A 16072-nucleotide genomic window follows, 5' to 3' on the forward strand; every position below is an offset into this window, starting at 1 on the left:
AAAAGAAACAACTGGGACATCCTGACTGATTCCGTTTTGGTGCCTGTCATGTGCACTTCAGACGGGAAAGAAAATGAGGCCAAGTTGTATAAAAGATCTGGATCAGGAGGAGGAACTGCATCAAATCAAGCAGGTGAAAATGTGAAGTGAAGGCTGGATTCTGGCCATCTTGGAGTCTCCTTCCAATTGTCTTGCCTATAAAATGACAAACCTCAAGGAAGAGACTACAAGCTGCAGGCAAAACTCGGCATCTCATCTTGTAGTCCAGTCTGCATAAACACCAATCCAATATGAAATGCTCCAACCTGCCTTCTCTTGTAAGGGTTACAACGTGTTACAAATTCAGCATCTGACTCAGAGAGGGACAAATACATCTAAAATTGGTTAAGGGCCTGTTTAAAGAAGATAGTGGTCCTGACCTGGACCATTACATCTAGAGGTTGCAAACAATAAAATGATACATTGCTTAATAGCCTGAGCACATAACTGAAAGCCAGGAATTTATAAGGGCTAGTCCTGACTCCAGCACTGATTTACTGTTTGGCCTTGGGCAAATCCCCTATCCTCTCAGCCTTGGCTTCCCCTTTTGTGAAAAGGGATGTTTCCCCTTTTGCAAAAATGGATAATATTTACTTATGCACCTACTTCATAGGTCTATTTAATTAAAATCTGAGTGTGAAAGAAAGTCAAAAAGACAAAAGGAATCTGGCCCCATCTGGATCTCAAGGAATTAAATAATTATGTGGTCAAACAAAAGATGTCTTTTGAAAATGGTTTCCCTGGGAACCATTATGCCTCTTCAAGAGGACAGTGACTGGCATCTTTAATCTTCTCTTCTATCTATAAAGAAAAAAAAATTACCTTCACACTATTGGCATTGGCCTTATGGCTGATCTGATCTGTGCTCTCATTTTCATCACATCTCAAGATTCTTACTCTACAGGAGCAAGAATCTTGAACAGACGGTCTCTGTAATGAAGAGAAAATGACTTATCTTGTAACTATACTTCGCCAAAGACGTTATCTTGCATGATCCACTCACTCATTTGGAGGTTTTCTTTTTTGAGGTGTTTCTCTTGCACCTGTTTTTTTATTTTTCCCTGGAGTCAAAGTTTTTATCTTATGTGCACCAACTTCAATCAATACATAGTTCTTCTGAGAGCTTCTCATTTGAAAGAACTACCTGGAACATTCAAAAGCTTCATTTATACTTGGCAGGGGTGCCATGCAAAGACTGTTAGGGGTCTGACTTATGCTCTAGCCTTCTACCATTACCCTCGAGAGTTTTTAAAAAAAAAACAAAAAACAACAACCTTGAAAACTATTGAAGTTCCTCCACAAAAGAGCTAAATTCCAGGAATGAGAATGTGGGAGCGAGAATCTTGCTTTGATGGTATTTTTAGAGTTAAGTGTATATTTCCTACACACATCTCCTGCTGTGTTTCTATATGCCGGTGGTACAATGACCAGTTATTTGAATTATGCATATGTGAGATTGCAGAAGATTTATCTCATGCTCAGTTTCCTAATTAGAAGATGTACCAAGGCTGCTTAGTTTAACAGCAAGGGCATATATTTCATGCATGTCTCAAAGGATCTATCCCAGGTTCTGTTTCCCATTTAAAGGTGGTACAGTGAGTGATTACCTTTTATCCTATTGGCATATAACAACAAAAAATACTTTGAATTTATATAGACCTTGTTTTTCTTATGAAAAAAGGTGTGGGGAGGTTTAACCACTTGTTAAAACAACAACTACTTTGTCCATGGTAGGATTTTGCTCCTGGTGAGTTAACATATGTTAGTGAACACATTCTAAAAAAGCAACTTTTTTCCTAATGTGGAGGTAAATAAGTGCTATTCTTGCAGATAAGAAACCGAGTCACAAAAGTTAAATGACTTGCCCAAATTTGTACGTTGAACAGAGTTGGGAATACAACTTTATTCTTTGGATTTTCTGCTCCCTGGGATAACCACTTAGAAATATTGTCTCCCTAGGTATGTTGCCCATAAATATAACAATGGCAAGCATACCGGGTTCTATTTCCTATTTACAAACGTTAGGGGCTTTATTATGTTAGTCCTAAATGTGTTTATTCCAGTGGTCTCCAACCTTTTTGGGGCCAGTAGCACATTCATGTTTTCAGAAGAGTGTGGCAGGTGCCAACAATTTTTCAAGGCTTATTTTGTGTTTGTACATTAAATAATACAAAAAACATATTTTCCTATTACATAATATATGAATTCAGAGAGAAGCCGCGAGGACAGAGAACACCGGCGTCCGCAGCCCCAGAGTACTCTGTCCCCAGCAGGTGTGGGGCCCTGGCTTCTCTCCCCTGCTGGGCACTAGGCGGGCCTCACGCCTGCCTGGGACCGAGAACACTGGTGCCCGCAGCCTTCAGCCCCGGAGTTCTCTGTCCCTGGCAGGTGTGGGGCTGTGGCTTCTCTACTCTGCGGGGCACTGGGCAGGCCCTGTGCCTGCTGGGAACAGAGAACACCGCGCCCGCAGCCAAGTTCTCTGTTCTCGTCAGGCATGGGGCCGTAGCTTCTATACCCTGCTGGGCACTAGACAGGCGCACATTAATGCCTCGGCAGGCGCCACGGCACCCATGGGCATCACGTTGGGGACCACTGGTTTATTCCTTATAGATAGCCCAGGAAATAGATCCCAAGCTCTGGTATAAGATAAAGCATCCATCTTCAACTTTCATGTGTTGACTTTAAATGCACTAAACTCACCATATAGAAATACAGAACTGTTTTCTGGCACAAAAAAAAACAACCACTCAACAACGCACACATGGGCTCTGCGGTTATTAAAACACATTCAAATTCTAATTACTGTAGCCTTGCAAAATCCCTGTGATATAGGTAAGTGCTATTACTGTTTTTAACAGATGAAGAAACTGAGGCAGACAGAGGAAGAAACTTGCCCAAAATCATACAGTATGAGATGATACAGATAAAACAGGGTAGCTGGCAAATGAAGCAGAATGCAATGATTCAGGGGATTAGCAAGAATCTGTCCCTCACATATCCCCCTCCCCCCTCCCAGCATCAATAGCGTAGCTGGCATAGGTATCATACATTTTAAAATGAGTCTTGTGTGCACAGCTAAGCCAATAAGATGTGCAGCTCCATATAACAGTGCAAAATCTATAGACTATTTGTTAGCCTTCATCTGAAATGCACAAATCTGAGTCTCTGACTTGGAGAAATAGTCAACAGAATCCATTCTTTAAATATCCTGCATTATTATAATCTCCTGGAGATATGCTTTGGCTTTAATAAACATCTATGGTTCTCCTGTGAAGAGCATCATAATGAGAAAAAAATCCATCTCCCTTAGAATTGTGATGGTTTGTTTGTGTTTATTGTTCTCAGACATCCCTTTACAGTTCTTGGAAGACAATGGAGTGGTGAGGGGTGAAGAATAAACCTGCCAATGCTAAGCTGCAGAGTTGGTCAAATAAGGTAAATGCTGCAGAGGAATAATTATATAGAAAGATAGAGAGCATCCAGCTTATGCTGAGTCACATCAGCCCCTGAACAAGAGCATAAGCTGACTCATATTTCTGTTTGTGCTAGGACTGCAGTAGCTGCTATTATGTTAATGTAAACTGTAGCAAACAATAAAATACAATTCAACAGAATGTTTATTTTACTCTTCATTGCATTACAAAGAGATACAGTGGGATAGTGGGTTCTCTCCCCCTACTCACTGTAGAGATTGAATTCTAACCGTCACTCTCCACTACACTTCCTCCCACAATTTTCTGTAGTAGCTCAGAGTTTTATAATAATATAGTATATGGAGATATGCTTATCTCACAGAACTAGAAAGGACTCTCAAAGGTCATTGAGTCCAGTCCCCTGCCTTCATTAGCAGGACCAAGTACTGATTTTGCCCCAGATCCCTAAGTAGCTCCCTAAAGGATTGAACTCACAACCCTGAGTTTAGCAGACCAATGCTCAAACCACTGAGCTATCCTACCTTCCCAAACTAATTTTTTGAGGGCTCAAATGTTGTATTCTTGGGTTCACCCCAAAGGGCTCACCATTTCAAGAAACTCTGAGCAAAATCAGTTTAACTTTTGAGTGGAACACTGGGAGGGAACACAGGAACAGGTGGGAAAAGAATGTTTTGTTTTCTATATGTTCCATAAACTCAAAAAAGGTGACGCTAGAAATTTTAAATCTTACGTTTTGTTGATCTCATTAAGACTTAAAAGTCACAGCAAGTTTAAACAGTTTGGTTGGTATATTTAAAATTAAAAATGTGTATCTACATTATATTTTCTGTATTCATCCTAATGATGCATTCTTTAAGAACTCCCCAGTTAAAGATACTCAGCTCTGCAAACAAAATATCTCTGCTTCATGGAACATACAAGCTCTGTTAAGGACGACTGAATTATGGAAGCCTGGGTTACTGAAGGTAAATTAAGTACAGATAAATTAAGCATGCTCTGTTAACTATAGTTTTGTTATGACTGCAGGAGTTGGGAAGCTGGAGTTTTTAAGTTCTGTATGAGAATAATTTGTACAGACCCAGCCTTAAAGTGAATTGTGCACAGGTAGCTCACTAACATAATAGCTACAGTTCAGGCACTCTATAGGCTAGATGACTTACTTCAATGCAAAGACAAGCTTGGCCAGGCAAAGCCCCGCAAAGCTGTAATCTCTCCTAGTTGAATACCTCCAGAAAAAGAATTTTACTGACTCTGCCAGCAAAGAGGTCAGAGGTTTGCTTTTATCTAGATTTTCAAATATTGGATGAAACATTATTTAGGGTACTTCTGTATAGACAATACCATATGTGTGATTGACTAGACATTGATAGCACCTGTAAATTCTGTAGCACCTGTGATTGGCTAGAAATGGATGGCATCTGCAAGTTTTTGTGGCACCTCTACATGAGAGCATGTCCTGTTTCTTGTCTATAGAACAGCTGTCTAGCAGTATGGAGAAATTAAAAAACATCATCAGTATTAGCCAGATAGTTTACACGGAGCTGTACTGGATGAGCTCATATTATCTTATTTCTAGCTTCTATGAGTACATGAAATATAACAGAGGAATCTGGGAATCTAATTAAAGCACACATCTCCTTTTATTACATACATGTACAAGTCACCTAGACTAACCTATCTATCCGAAGTGACTCAGGAATTCATTACGAGCATATACATCTGAGACAAGCCCTTGGTGAGTAACTGTGATTCCACTTTTCAGAGTAGTAGCCCTGTTAGTCTGTACCAGCAAAAAGGAGGAGGAGTCCCTGTGGCACCTTAGAAATTAACGAATTTATTAGAGTATAAGCTTTCCTGGGCTAAAACCTGGGGGGGGGCTCCTCCTTTTTTGAGATTCCGCTGCAGCAGTTCCTGGGCAAGTGCACAGACCAGGAACTCGTGCCAGGGAACTGAAGGTAGGCGGAAAACAAAGGGCTCCACACTCCCCACGAACACAAGCCGCCTGGCAGATCGCATGAGCTTTCCGGCTGCAGACACCACACCGCTCGACGTGATGATACCTGGAAGAGGGCGCGCAAGGCTCCTGCAGGGGCTGACACTCCTCGCACGCACACCCCTAAAACTCAGCTACCCGAGGCGGGACAGGAGCAGCCAGCCCGCCCAAAGCAGAAGCGCGCGTGGGAGAGATGTGCTGGCCAAGGCCAAGTTCCGTGGGGCCTTCGAGGTAAGGCTGAAGAGCCGCTCAACCCCGCTGGGGCTCGTCGGGGAGCTGCCTGAGGGGAGCCAAACCGCCTCGGAAGGGGTCGGGTTCGCTCAAACACTTGGCTCCGGCCACTGAGGCGAGCAAAGGACACCCCCAAAATGGCGTCGCTCTACTAGGCACCTCCCGGGCCAGACCCTGGCCGCTCGCTTCCTTCCCGCCACGGGGTTTGTCTCCCCACATCCCCCTAGCAGTGACCGCCCATTACAGCACCCCAGCTCTCGCGAGAGCAGGACAGGCGGGACCGAGCAGGCGGAAGTGACGCACAGCATGACGGCGGAGGGCGGGCACCAGGCGCGGGTCTTGCGAACGCTGGAGCGGGCGGGACGGCGCGAACCATTTCCTAATTGCTCCGGGCTTGGCCTCTTCCCTGGGGCTGCTGCTGCCGCTGCCGGTAGCGCGGCTTCTGGCTCCCCGTGTCGTCCTAGCCCAGCTGCTGCGCGCCCGCGGTGTTTCCATGGTAACCGGCGGAGCTGCGCCCTCGGGATCCCATCACAGCGCGCGACCCTCATCAGGACCCGGCCGCCGCCGTTCTGCGCCTCTGGCGGGCTCGTGGGGGTGGGGAGGTGAAGGCAGCGTGTGCGGCTTCTCAGGCCCTGTCTAGACACGGGCCCCGCACTCCTTGGCGTTGAAGTCTTTCTTTCCTGGGCGTGCAGAGCCTCTGCGTGGATCCGCTTATTTCAGCTCCCCTCTGGCCCATGGTGATTTAACCTGAGCTCATTAGGAGTCAGGTTAAGGTTTCAACCCATGGGTGGGGGACCCCTGAGAGTCTGCAGACTGTGGCTGAGGGGTCTGCAAAAAGCTATCCTTACCAGTGGGTTTCAGTCTGGGGGGTGGCCCCCTGGGGGTCCACAGACTATGTCTAAAATGTCGACAGGGCACTGCACCTCCACTTGAAGTTTTTTAGGGGTCTACAAATGGAAAAAGGTTGAAAACCTCTGGCTTAGAGGGACTGTGCTAGAGGGGTACAGCTGGGGTGCTAGGGAGGCCACTCAGGCTGTTTCTGGAAGTGCTGAAATGTCTAGTATTCCAGGAACATGTGAGTGGTTACCTGTACTGTGCGGTATCTGTGCTGCTGCAGCACCATAGCATAGATCCATCGATGTAGGAAGTAAGTGTTTTTCCATCAATCTAGTTAATCCACCTCTCCAAGAGGCAGCTAAGTAGGTCTCTGGAAGAATTCTTCCCTTGATCTAGCTGTGTCGGGGGGGGGGGGGGGCTTAAGTCAACGTAATTATGTTGTACAGCGCATGAAATTTTTCACAACCCTAAGTGAAGTATCTAGGTTGACCTCATTTTTAGGTATAGGCCAGGCCTAAAGAGGCTACCCTTAAAGTGACATAAGAGGGACTGTGCAGATTTTTGCACTCATTTAAACCAACAGCTTTAGTCAAATCAGTGCAACTTTTTCATGCGGATAAGGCCTTGTGCAAAGTACTTACAATACATGTGCACACTTAAGTTATGAAAAAGTATGAAACTTGGGACAAAAGTGACAAGATCCCAGGACTTGGGTGTGCAAGGCTGCCGGAAGTCTGTGCAATTTGAATGAGGGACACTTTAAACAAACAACAACAAAAAGTGAGATTTAAAATGTTTGAGATGTAAATAGCAGAATTCTTCTAGAAACAGATCTTTGAAGTGAATAGATAGGAGGGACTCTCCCAAAGCAGGGAGACTTGACAGGACTGAGAGTATTTGAGGTGACCAAGTCATTTATCCTGTGTGTTTTATATTAAACTACATGCACCTCTCCCATGCTCTGGATAATCATAACTCTAAATTGACAGTATCAATTTATTTGCAGTTTCCAATGATGGACTGCCCATTCTATTCCACTAAAAGCCTCCTAACAAACATAAATAGAATAATAAATTTGGCATATTCTATGGCCGCATTAGTGGTGTGATTCTACAAAGAGTGAAGTATGTGAATAACTTTATGCCTGTGAGTAGTTGCATTGCATGCATTGGACTACTTACAAGAGTGTGCTTAGATCTTTGCAAAATTGGGCCATAAATCCTGGTGAACTTCGTAGCTGTTGTAAGTAGTGATTTGCTGGCAATGTTGTTGCGTAAAAATGAAATGACAGTACTCTCTTCTACCATATACATGTAATTTCAATGAATTTTAGTGAGAAGTTGCAGTATGTACATATTTAGCATATATGCTTGTTGTGTGCTGTAAATTAAACATGATAAAGCATGCTTTTGGTTTCTGTGCTTTCAGTGTGTAAGATAAAGTATGCCCAAGATAACATTAAATGGCATCACAGTGGACTTTCCTTTTCAACCATACAGATGTCAGGAGGAATACATGACTAAAGTGCTTGAGTGCCTCCAGAAGGTAAGCACTGGGAGAGGTTACAGTAAATTTCCAGCCCTGGTCAGGTGGACTCCTTTGGGATCCATTCGTGTTGGGGAGTGGGTGGGAAGGACGATTTAGGATTTGGAGTGTCAGTGTTTCCAAAATAATTCCTTCTACCTACAATGCAATTTTACTGTGTCAAGAGACAGGTTTTACCTGTGATCAGGTTGAATTATAATCATGTCACAGAGCCTGCTCTTTATAGAGCTTTAGCCCAGGGTTCTATATCGTGTTTATAACACAATTTGATTCTGTCCACAAGCAGTACCAGGCCATAATATAACACCGTACCTCAAGAGGGTGAAATTTATAATGTAGATTTATTCTTTTTGGCAGGGGTGTGGGGGAAAGAGGTTCACAACTGTGAGGATTTCTCGGTCATAGGGGGCCTGGTCCGAGGCCAAGAGAAGGCCTTTTATTTATTTAAAAAAAAACAAAAAGGTTTGGTTGTTTTAAGCATAATGAACATGAAAATAAGTCGACTAGCGTATCATATGTTTTGAGGGTATTATAACATTTAAAGGCTGTTTATATAGCATGGCGGGTAAGTGGTTTTTGTAATATGAAAAAAATATTTAAAATGGTTGTGCACTAACCTTTTCCCTGGTGATTTACTATGGAATTTTAATTCTTTTCTTTATCAGAAATCAGTTTGTAGAAGCTAGAATGCAATTTATGTAAAAGGTTATCTTTAGGGCCCTACCAATTTCATGGCCATGAAAAACATGTAATGGACCGTGAAATAAGCCCTCTCCTGTGAAATTTGATCTCCCCAAAATCAGCTGGGTTGGGGAGGGACTGGACCTGTCCTTCCCCTGCATGGCTATTATGGGGAGAGATCAGACCCACCTCCACAGGCAGCACAGAAGTGAGGGTGATACACCCTCACTTCTGCGCTGCAGCAGCTTCAGAGCTGGACTCCGGACTGCTGGCCTCTATGGCTCTTGACCAGGCTCAGGGCACCTGAGCTCTGGGGCTTCCGCTCCTTCTCCCCCATGGCTCCTGCCCAGGGTGCTGCCCAGCACTGGGGAGATCAGACCTACCTCCACTTCCAGGAGCCTTCTCTAGCTGTAGTGAACTTTGGAGCTGCTGCTTTCAGAGCTGGGGTCTGAAGGTTGCACGGAAGTGAGTATGGCAATCCTGCAACCCCCCTTCAACAGCTTTAGAACACCCCACCCCCCCACAATCCCCTTTTGGATCAGGACCCCAGTTACAACACCTGTAAACATCTGAAATCATGAAATTGAACAGTTTAAAGACCACCATGGCTGTGAAAATGACCAAAGTGAATTGTCAGTTTAATAGGGTCCTAGTTATCTGGTTTGCAAACTGCGAAAGGAGACTCTCACAATTTAAACTACTAATGAAAAAATACCTATTTTTTCTCCTTTCTAGTCCATATACTCTCTGCTTTCCACTTCACCAGACTTTATTTTTAATTGTACATATTTTTTAGCATGCAATTAAAAAAAAAAAACAATGCCAGAAATGTTAGTGTTAAATCTTTTGGCATAAATGTAGGTACGTTTTTTCTTCCCTCTCTCCGAAACTTGGAAAAAGAAAAGAAAACTAAATAAGTAGTCCTTATGTTCATGCAATCTGTCCTTAATTTAAAAAAAAATTATGGTGTACTTATGGTATTATATACTTGGCATTTCCACAATATAGTTTTAGTGAATGTCAAACAAATAAGGAAATGCTTTCCAAAATACTGATTATTCTTTGCCTGGAGTGCCTAAAGTAGTTTTTCTGAGATTCATTTTCTTTGTACCACCCTATCCAAGACCTGAGCTTTTTTGTGGAAGAGAAGTTTTACTCTCCATGACACTCCAGCATTCAACCTCACCACAGCTGCAGTGTTAGTTGCTCAGTAGACCCCCACTGATGTTGGAATGAAAAAGCAGATATCATTTTAAACCTGTTTTATGAATGGCCTTTAATAGTGTTTTGGCATAATTTGCCCTGGCCAATGCATAATCCAGGCATAAAAGTTTTAAAACAAATTGCATTCTGTAATGTCTGGTCTACAGACATAAGATAATTAAAAACAGGTCATGAGCACAGTTCTTTCCCTGGTGTAAACCATCTATACTGCGTGATTCAATCTTGTAATGTGGAGTATATGTTTAAACTAATAACTTGCTTAGCAAATCAGACACCATGTACAGTCTTATAATCATTTCCAATTTTAGCCTAAGGCAGCAGCTTATATTTTCCTTTATTTTAACCTAAAATTTGTCACATGTTAAGCAAAGTGTGGAGAATTTCTGGGCTAATTAAAGGATAAAATAGTTCATGAATCTGAGTTTTAGGTTGAAGTAGTGGTTTTTTACCCACAAAGTGGATCTGAAGAAATGGTTTTCTACCCATGAAAGCTTATGCCCAGATAAACCTGTTAATCTTCAGGGGGCCATCGGACCCCTCGTTTTTGTGGATACAGACTAACACGGCTACCCCTCTGATACTTGACTGGGGTAAAGGCTCTTACAGGTTGTACTTCTATGTGGCAGCTTTTACAGGCTTATAAGAATGTACGTATGTGTTTCAAGTGGAAGGTATATCATGCTACTTAAATCTGTACAGTGATGTGATTATTCTTTTCCTGGGAAAATACTGTAGTATAAGTTGATCAATGCTAGGCAAATTTCTGAATTGTCCCCAAATTTTCTTCCCTTCTCCCTCAACATTAAGAAGGTGAATGGCATTTTGGAGAGTCCCACGGGTACAGGGAAGACATTGTGCCTCCTCTGTGCCACTCTGGCTTGGCGGGAGCATTTTAAAGATACCATCTCAGCACGGAAAATTGCACAGCGAATGAGTGGAGTGGAACTCTTTCCTGACAGACCTATGTCGTCCTGGGGTGATGCTGCCAAAGATGCTGAAATCCCAGGTAAATGTCCCAGCAAGCAGGCTTTGACTGTTATATGTGGTTGGGAACCTTGAAGGAGTGACAGGGGATGATCAGTATTTCTTTTATCATTGTCATGTACCTGTGAATGTCACAATGGCATTATTTAACAGCTAAAGCATTATTTCACACTTACCTTTTACTGATGTAAACCTAAAATGTCTCTCATAACCTTTCTCCTTGCTACAGGGCAGTAAAAATATCCACATAGCTCATTTCCTGTAGGTGAATAGTTGGATTGTTAATTCCTTTGCTGTCTTCATAAGCCACGCTGTTACCATAGCACCAGCTGGGGAAAGCAGGCTAATGATATCTTTAGTTCTTCCTTCTGTTTAGTGCTAATAACTTTTTTCCTTTTCTTCTCCCTTTGGCAGCTTATTACACGGATGTTCCTAAAATAATTTATGCCTCCAGAACCCATTCTCAGCTTACTCAGGTCATCAGTGAGTTAAAGAGCACAGTCTACAGGTAAATACACATTAAGAAAATGCTTTTCAGTCAGAGTAAAAGGGTAGAAACCCAGTCATTTCAGGTATTATTTGAATTGTGTTGGATGAGTACATATCTGATGATGTATCCCTTGGAATGCAATTCTCGTAATGCAGATGGATGGAAACTGAGCTTCTCTGACTCACTGTGTAGCTTTTCCCCATGCTGAGGGTTGTGCTTCCTATTCTTCTTCCTTTTCTCGCTCCTATCCCAAAGTTTCTTGTATATAATCCCCTTTACTTCAAAAGTTCCTTTGAAAAAGTGTGGTTTTCTAGATGGTTTTCCAGTCAAGCCTGTGAACTTTTTTGTGTATGAAAAGAAATGTTTCATATTTTTCATCAGAGAGAGATATGGATTTTTCAGTTTATCTGGGTTAATAGAATATTTTGCTTGTATTCCTGCCAATGGTGCTGTTTCATGTAGCTCCATGGTTCTATTTTTTTTAATTTGTCAGTTAGTAACCACTTGCATGTCTGTATGGATATATCTTTTCAATTAACAAAGCTATTTTGAATGCTTGCCTTCAGCCACAGCTTCTGCAGTAAATTATCATTAATCCAATCTCCCTGCTATCTCAAAAATAGATTATGGTGCGAGAGGATTCTTTTTTAGGTCCATGGTATTTAGATGTGGCATTATAATGGGATCTAGATTTTGTGGGGGGTGCTTTTTGAGAGTTGACTAAAAGCTACTATTGGTTACTCCCTGCCCCTGTCAAAATAATTTCATTTATGGATGTTTAAGATTGAGCATTTATTGCTGCTCCAAAAAAAAATAAAGTGATATTATAGATGAGAAATGTAGCTGTTGAAAAGCCTTGAGATTCCCAAATTTCTAACACCCACTTTCTTCCCAGCCAACTTTCACATTTGAAATACTTGACTCAAGCTAGCAACATATGTGTTCAAAAGTCTGTTTTTTCTTTCTCTTGTCCCCCCTCTTTTTTTTTTTTAATACCAGCTATTTGTGTGTTTTGTTTAAATAGGCCAAAGGTTTGTGTGTTGGGCTCCAGAGAGCAGCTTTGTATTAACCCCGAAGTTAAGAGGCAGGAGAGTAACCACATGCAGGTAAGAATGCAACAGTGAAGTTGTGCACAGTTCCTATGTGTAAGTGACTGTATCTTGGCTTTAAGGCATGTAACTCCTAATGCTGAAGTTCATTGCAATCCTTGGCAAAACTCAGAGGTATTGTTGACCGTACAGTTGGAGTGCTATAGAAAGTTTGTATTCTTGTCCTGCTCTGTTAGTGAAGAATTAAGTTCTGGGATTTACCTTTCCAAGAGGGGTTGTGACTGTGACTGGTGAGAGCATGTGAATTAGTTTTCTGCATTCAGCTTTCAGTCCTGCCACTTGCTTACCAAGTGACCCAAGGCAAGTAGTTTAAAATGACACCATCAATTTAAAATCATGCTCCTGATTGAAAATGTTTTACCTACTATTGTCATATGTAATGTTAAGGACTACCTTAGCTGAAAAAAGACCAATGGGGAAAAATAACTGAGTGGTCTGTCACTTTCCCCCTGTTTGTTTGGGTGCCCTACATATCAGTAGGGAAGGGAAGAACACTGAGAGGAAAATCTGATTGTAAAACTGCAAAAATTGGCCCAGGGATTTGTAGGCAGGCGTAGGCCCTGCAATGATATTTGATTCATTCCCTGAAATTGACTAAATTTCAAATGGCTGGTGTCCCTTTTCTCTCTGCCTTCGTTTTCCTTATTTTTAAATTGGGTTCAATACTACTTCCCTTACATGTCCTAATGTATGTAAGGCACTTAAGATTTTATTTGAAAGGTGCCATAGAAATTCAACATACTGGTGATGCTCAGAGGATTTTTTCCCCTTTTTCTTTGGCAGGACAACTTGTTGGTATCCCCCTATTTGATTCTCGTTGTTGATGATCTGGTATGCATTGCTTCTAGCTTGATGCTCAAAGGATGTGTTGCATTACTGCAGGCCCTCTTGGTATCTGAATAAAGAGGCAGTATTAGAAGGGTCTCAGAGGGGCAGGTGGATGCCCCTGGGGAGGGGACCTATCTATGGGAAGTATGGAGGCATAATGATGGATGTACAACAAAAATCCTAGGAAATGGAGGAATTTAGGAACAAACGGCAGCCTCATTATGAAGAAGCCCAGTGAAGCCACATGTTTTGTAGGCTGTGGATTATAACCTGATCTTCCATTGTGCTTGGTTGGGGTAGATGCTGCACCGTGATCAAGGTCTGCAGAAAATGTGAGAAGAAGAGGGATTGTTTTTTTAGAGAGACCTTTCCCCATTCCTTATTATGCTGAGCTGGTGTCACTGAATATGTTCATTTACCCTGCCCCTCTCTCCACAGCCTTGGGCCAGCTGTGTCTTTGTGCCTGAAATGTGCTTTGTCTTGCAGATCCACATGTGCCGAATGAAAGTGATGGCTCGTACTTGCCATTTCTATAACAATGTGGAGGGTAAGTTTGGCTGTGGAGGCAATGCCCTGATTTTGGGCAGAGAGGTACCTGGCCGGTGGATGGGGAAGTTGAAAAGGCATGAGAGAACCCATCGGCACCTGAATGAATGCATGTAAATTTACTTTTAATAGATTTTTAAGCTAATGCCTAGGAAAGGTACAGGGTTGATATCCCTGAAGGCTGAAATCCTTTTAATTTGTCCGCAAAACAGAGCAAGAGCAGCAGGAGTGCAAATTATCCATATAATCCCAGCAATATGCCTCACTCTTGAACTGGTGAGGTCCTTCTAGGAGTGAGAGGGTATTTCGTTCTACATGCCCATTCAGCTCTTGGCCTCTTTGCTGTGTCTGCTAGCAATTGAGATAAATGAGAGAGTCGGTTTGGGGATTTGGGTCAGACCACAAATTAATATCATGTTAGTCACCAAACAGTTGTCAGCACTACTGCACTGCAACTCAGCAGAGAACCAGCATGCTATATGATACACAGTGTGAGGGAGCAGGGAGGAAGTAGCCAAGGAGTCTGCTGGTGTGGGATGACAGACCCCTTGTCTTCAAGTGCAGATAGTTTTAAATATCCTTGCAGAACCCCCATTCAATAAACTGTATTGTGCTTATTGTATCCTCTGAAGAGTGACGGCTGAGTTAACTGTGCTAGGATTCAAACCTGTGGTTCTATATATTTTAAGATGAAGCTTAGACCAGTAAACTGTCATCCTGAATTTTTACTAATATGCACACACACAAACAGTTCTTCAGCACAGGACCAAGTTAAGGAAAGGATAGCAGTTCCTCTTGCCTGAGTGAATTATAAGGCATTCGGGTCATTGAATTTTGGGTTGCAGGAACTGAGCAAACCAGAAATTAGGTTAGGACTAAACCATTGAAAAAATTATAGCACCAACATGTGTATTAGCTCACAAACTATCATCTACACATGTTGTGGCTTATTATGAAAAATGTAATTTAAGAGTTAAATCAACAGGTGTTCACATTTTCTTAGAGCCTGGCCTGGAATTTGGAAGCGGCAGGGCCAGGTTTCATAGAACAATAGAAATTAAAGATGGAAAGGGACCTGCTAGGTTACATCTAGGCCATCCCAAGAGGTCCAGTGCAGGATTATTTCTTGCAATATGGACATTAGGGTAAAAATCAAACACTATTTATGAAACGGTTCTCCTTGGAGTGGATGGAACAAAATACAAAATGGTTGACTGAAATCTTCAAATGCTAATGTGTGTTTGTCTGAAGCTTGTGCAGCTGGAGTATTCAATGCTGGTGGAGCTACAGAGAATAACCTCAGGCCTTAGTTTCAATCCAGGGGATCAAGATAAGAGACTCTGATAGAATCCAATGAATGTGGAGCGAAGTACAGTCCCCACATGTGGTTATGTTTATGTAATTATTTGCTTCAATTTCTGTAACTGTTCATTCTCTCCTTCACAGAGAAGAGTACAGAGAAGGAACTGACCAACTCTATCTTAGATATTGAAGACTTGGTTAAAAATGGAAACAAGCACAGGTAAAAGTTCCGCACTGGCCTCCTTGTTCCGGGGAATCCATTTGTATGAACTTAAAAGTTCCAGATGAGCAGCAATGACAAGAGTCGAGTAGTGATGTGTGCAAAGAACTCTCAAGAAATCCGTCTCTGCACTGAGACCTTAATGCCTCTTCCTAGAGCTGCTGGTGTATTTGAGTCCTGATCTGCTGCAGAGACCAGATAGTGATCACAGTCAGGCATACCCAAGGAGGAACTGCTGATTATGCAGGTGAAATGATGGTTTTATGAGGTGGATGAGACCACACAATCTCTTACCACTAAAGATTTAATTATCTAATCCAACATTGAATCCTGGTCTTCAGGGGAGAAAGATTAGTGCAGTAACCACTAAACCACCTCATTTTTCCCCTGTTAGGTGTCTGGGTCTGTGTTTTGCTGGGCTGCACTGTTAAGTGTTGAGTCTGGCATTCCTTGTCACTGAAGTGTAAATAGGAAGGGCCCACAGGGATAAAGCGAGGCATTTGCCTTGAGATCTAATGTTCCAGTCATTAAAAAGCTGTTCAGAAACCTTAGAGCCTGAAACACAGTAAATGAAGGCTGAGTGCACTTTAGTCTCTCTCTGGATATTGT

At 42.4% G+C, this 16072-nt stretch overlaps 1 protein-coding gene across 13 annotated transcripts in view; it reads left to right on the forward strand.

Moving 5' to 3' along the window:
- Positions 1-5533: 5533 nt before the first annotated feature.
- Positions 5534-16072, forward strand: part of RTEL1 (regulator of telomere elongation helicase 1) — a 112316-nt gene continuing 101777 nt past the window's right edge. For 8 of the 13 annotated variants that reach the window (XM_030533574.1, XM_030533583.1, XM_030533587.1 and 5 more), the window contains exons 1-7: positions 6023-6193; positions 7963-8079; positions 10792-10990; positions 11383-11476; positions 12483-12564; positions 13882-13942; positions 15388-15463. In XM_030533574.1, coding sequence (XP_030389434.1) covers positions 7978-8079; positions 10792-10990; positions 11383-11476; positions 12483-12564; positions 13882-13942; positions 15388-15463 — 614 coding nt within the window. In that variant the 5' untranslated portion in view covers positions 6023-6193; positions 7963-7977. Of the gene's footprint in view, positions 5698-6022; positions 6194-6459; positions 6845-7962; positions 8080-10791; positions 10991-11382; positions 11477-12482; positions 12565-13881; positions 13943-15387; positions 15464-15499; positions 15711-16072 lie in introns of those variants that run through there. The other 5 variants (XM_030533576.1, XM_030533579.1, XM_030533575.1 and 2 more) reach the window with 5 other exon arrangements.

Source organism: Gopherus evgoodei, chromosome 14, assembly GCF_007399415.2.
Source record: "Gopherus evgoodei ecotype Sinaloan lineage chromosome 14, rGopEvg1_v1.p, whole genome shotgun sequence".
Taxonomy (NCBI): Eukaryota; Metazoa; Chordata; order Testudines; family Testudinidae; genus Gopherus; species Gopherus evgoodei.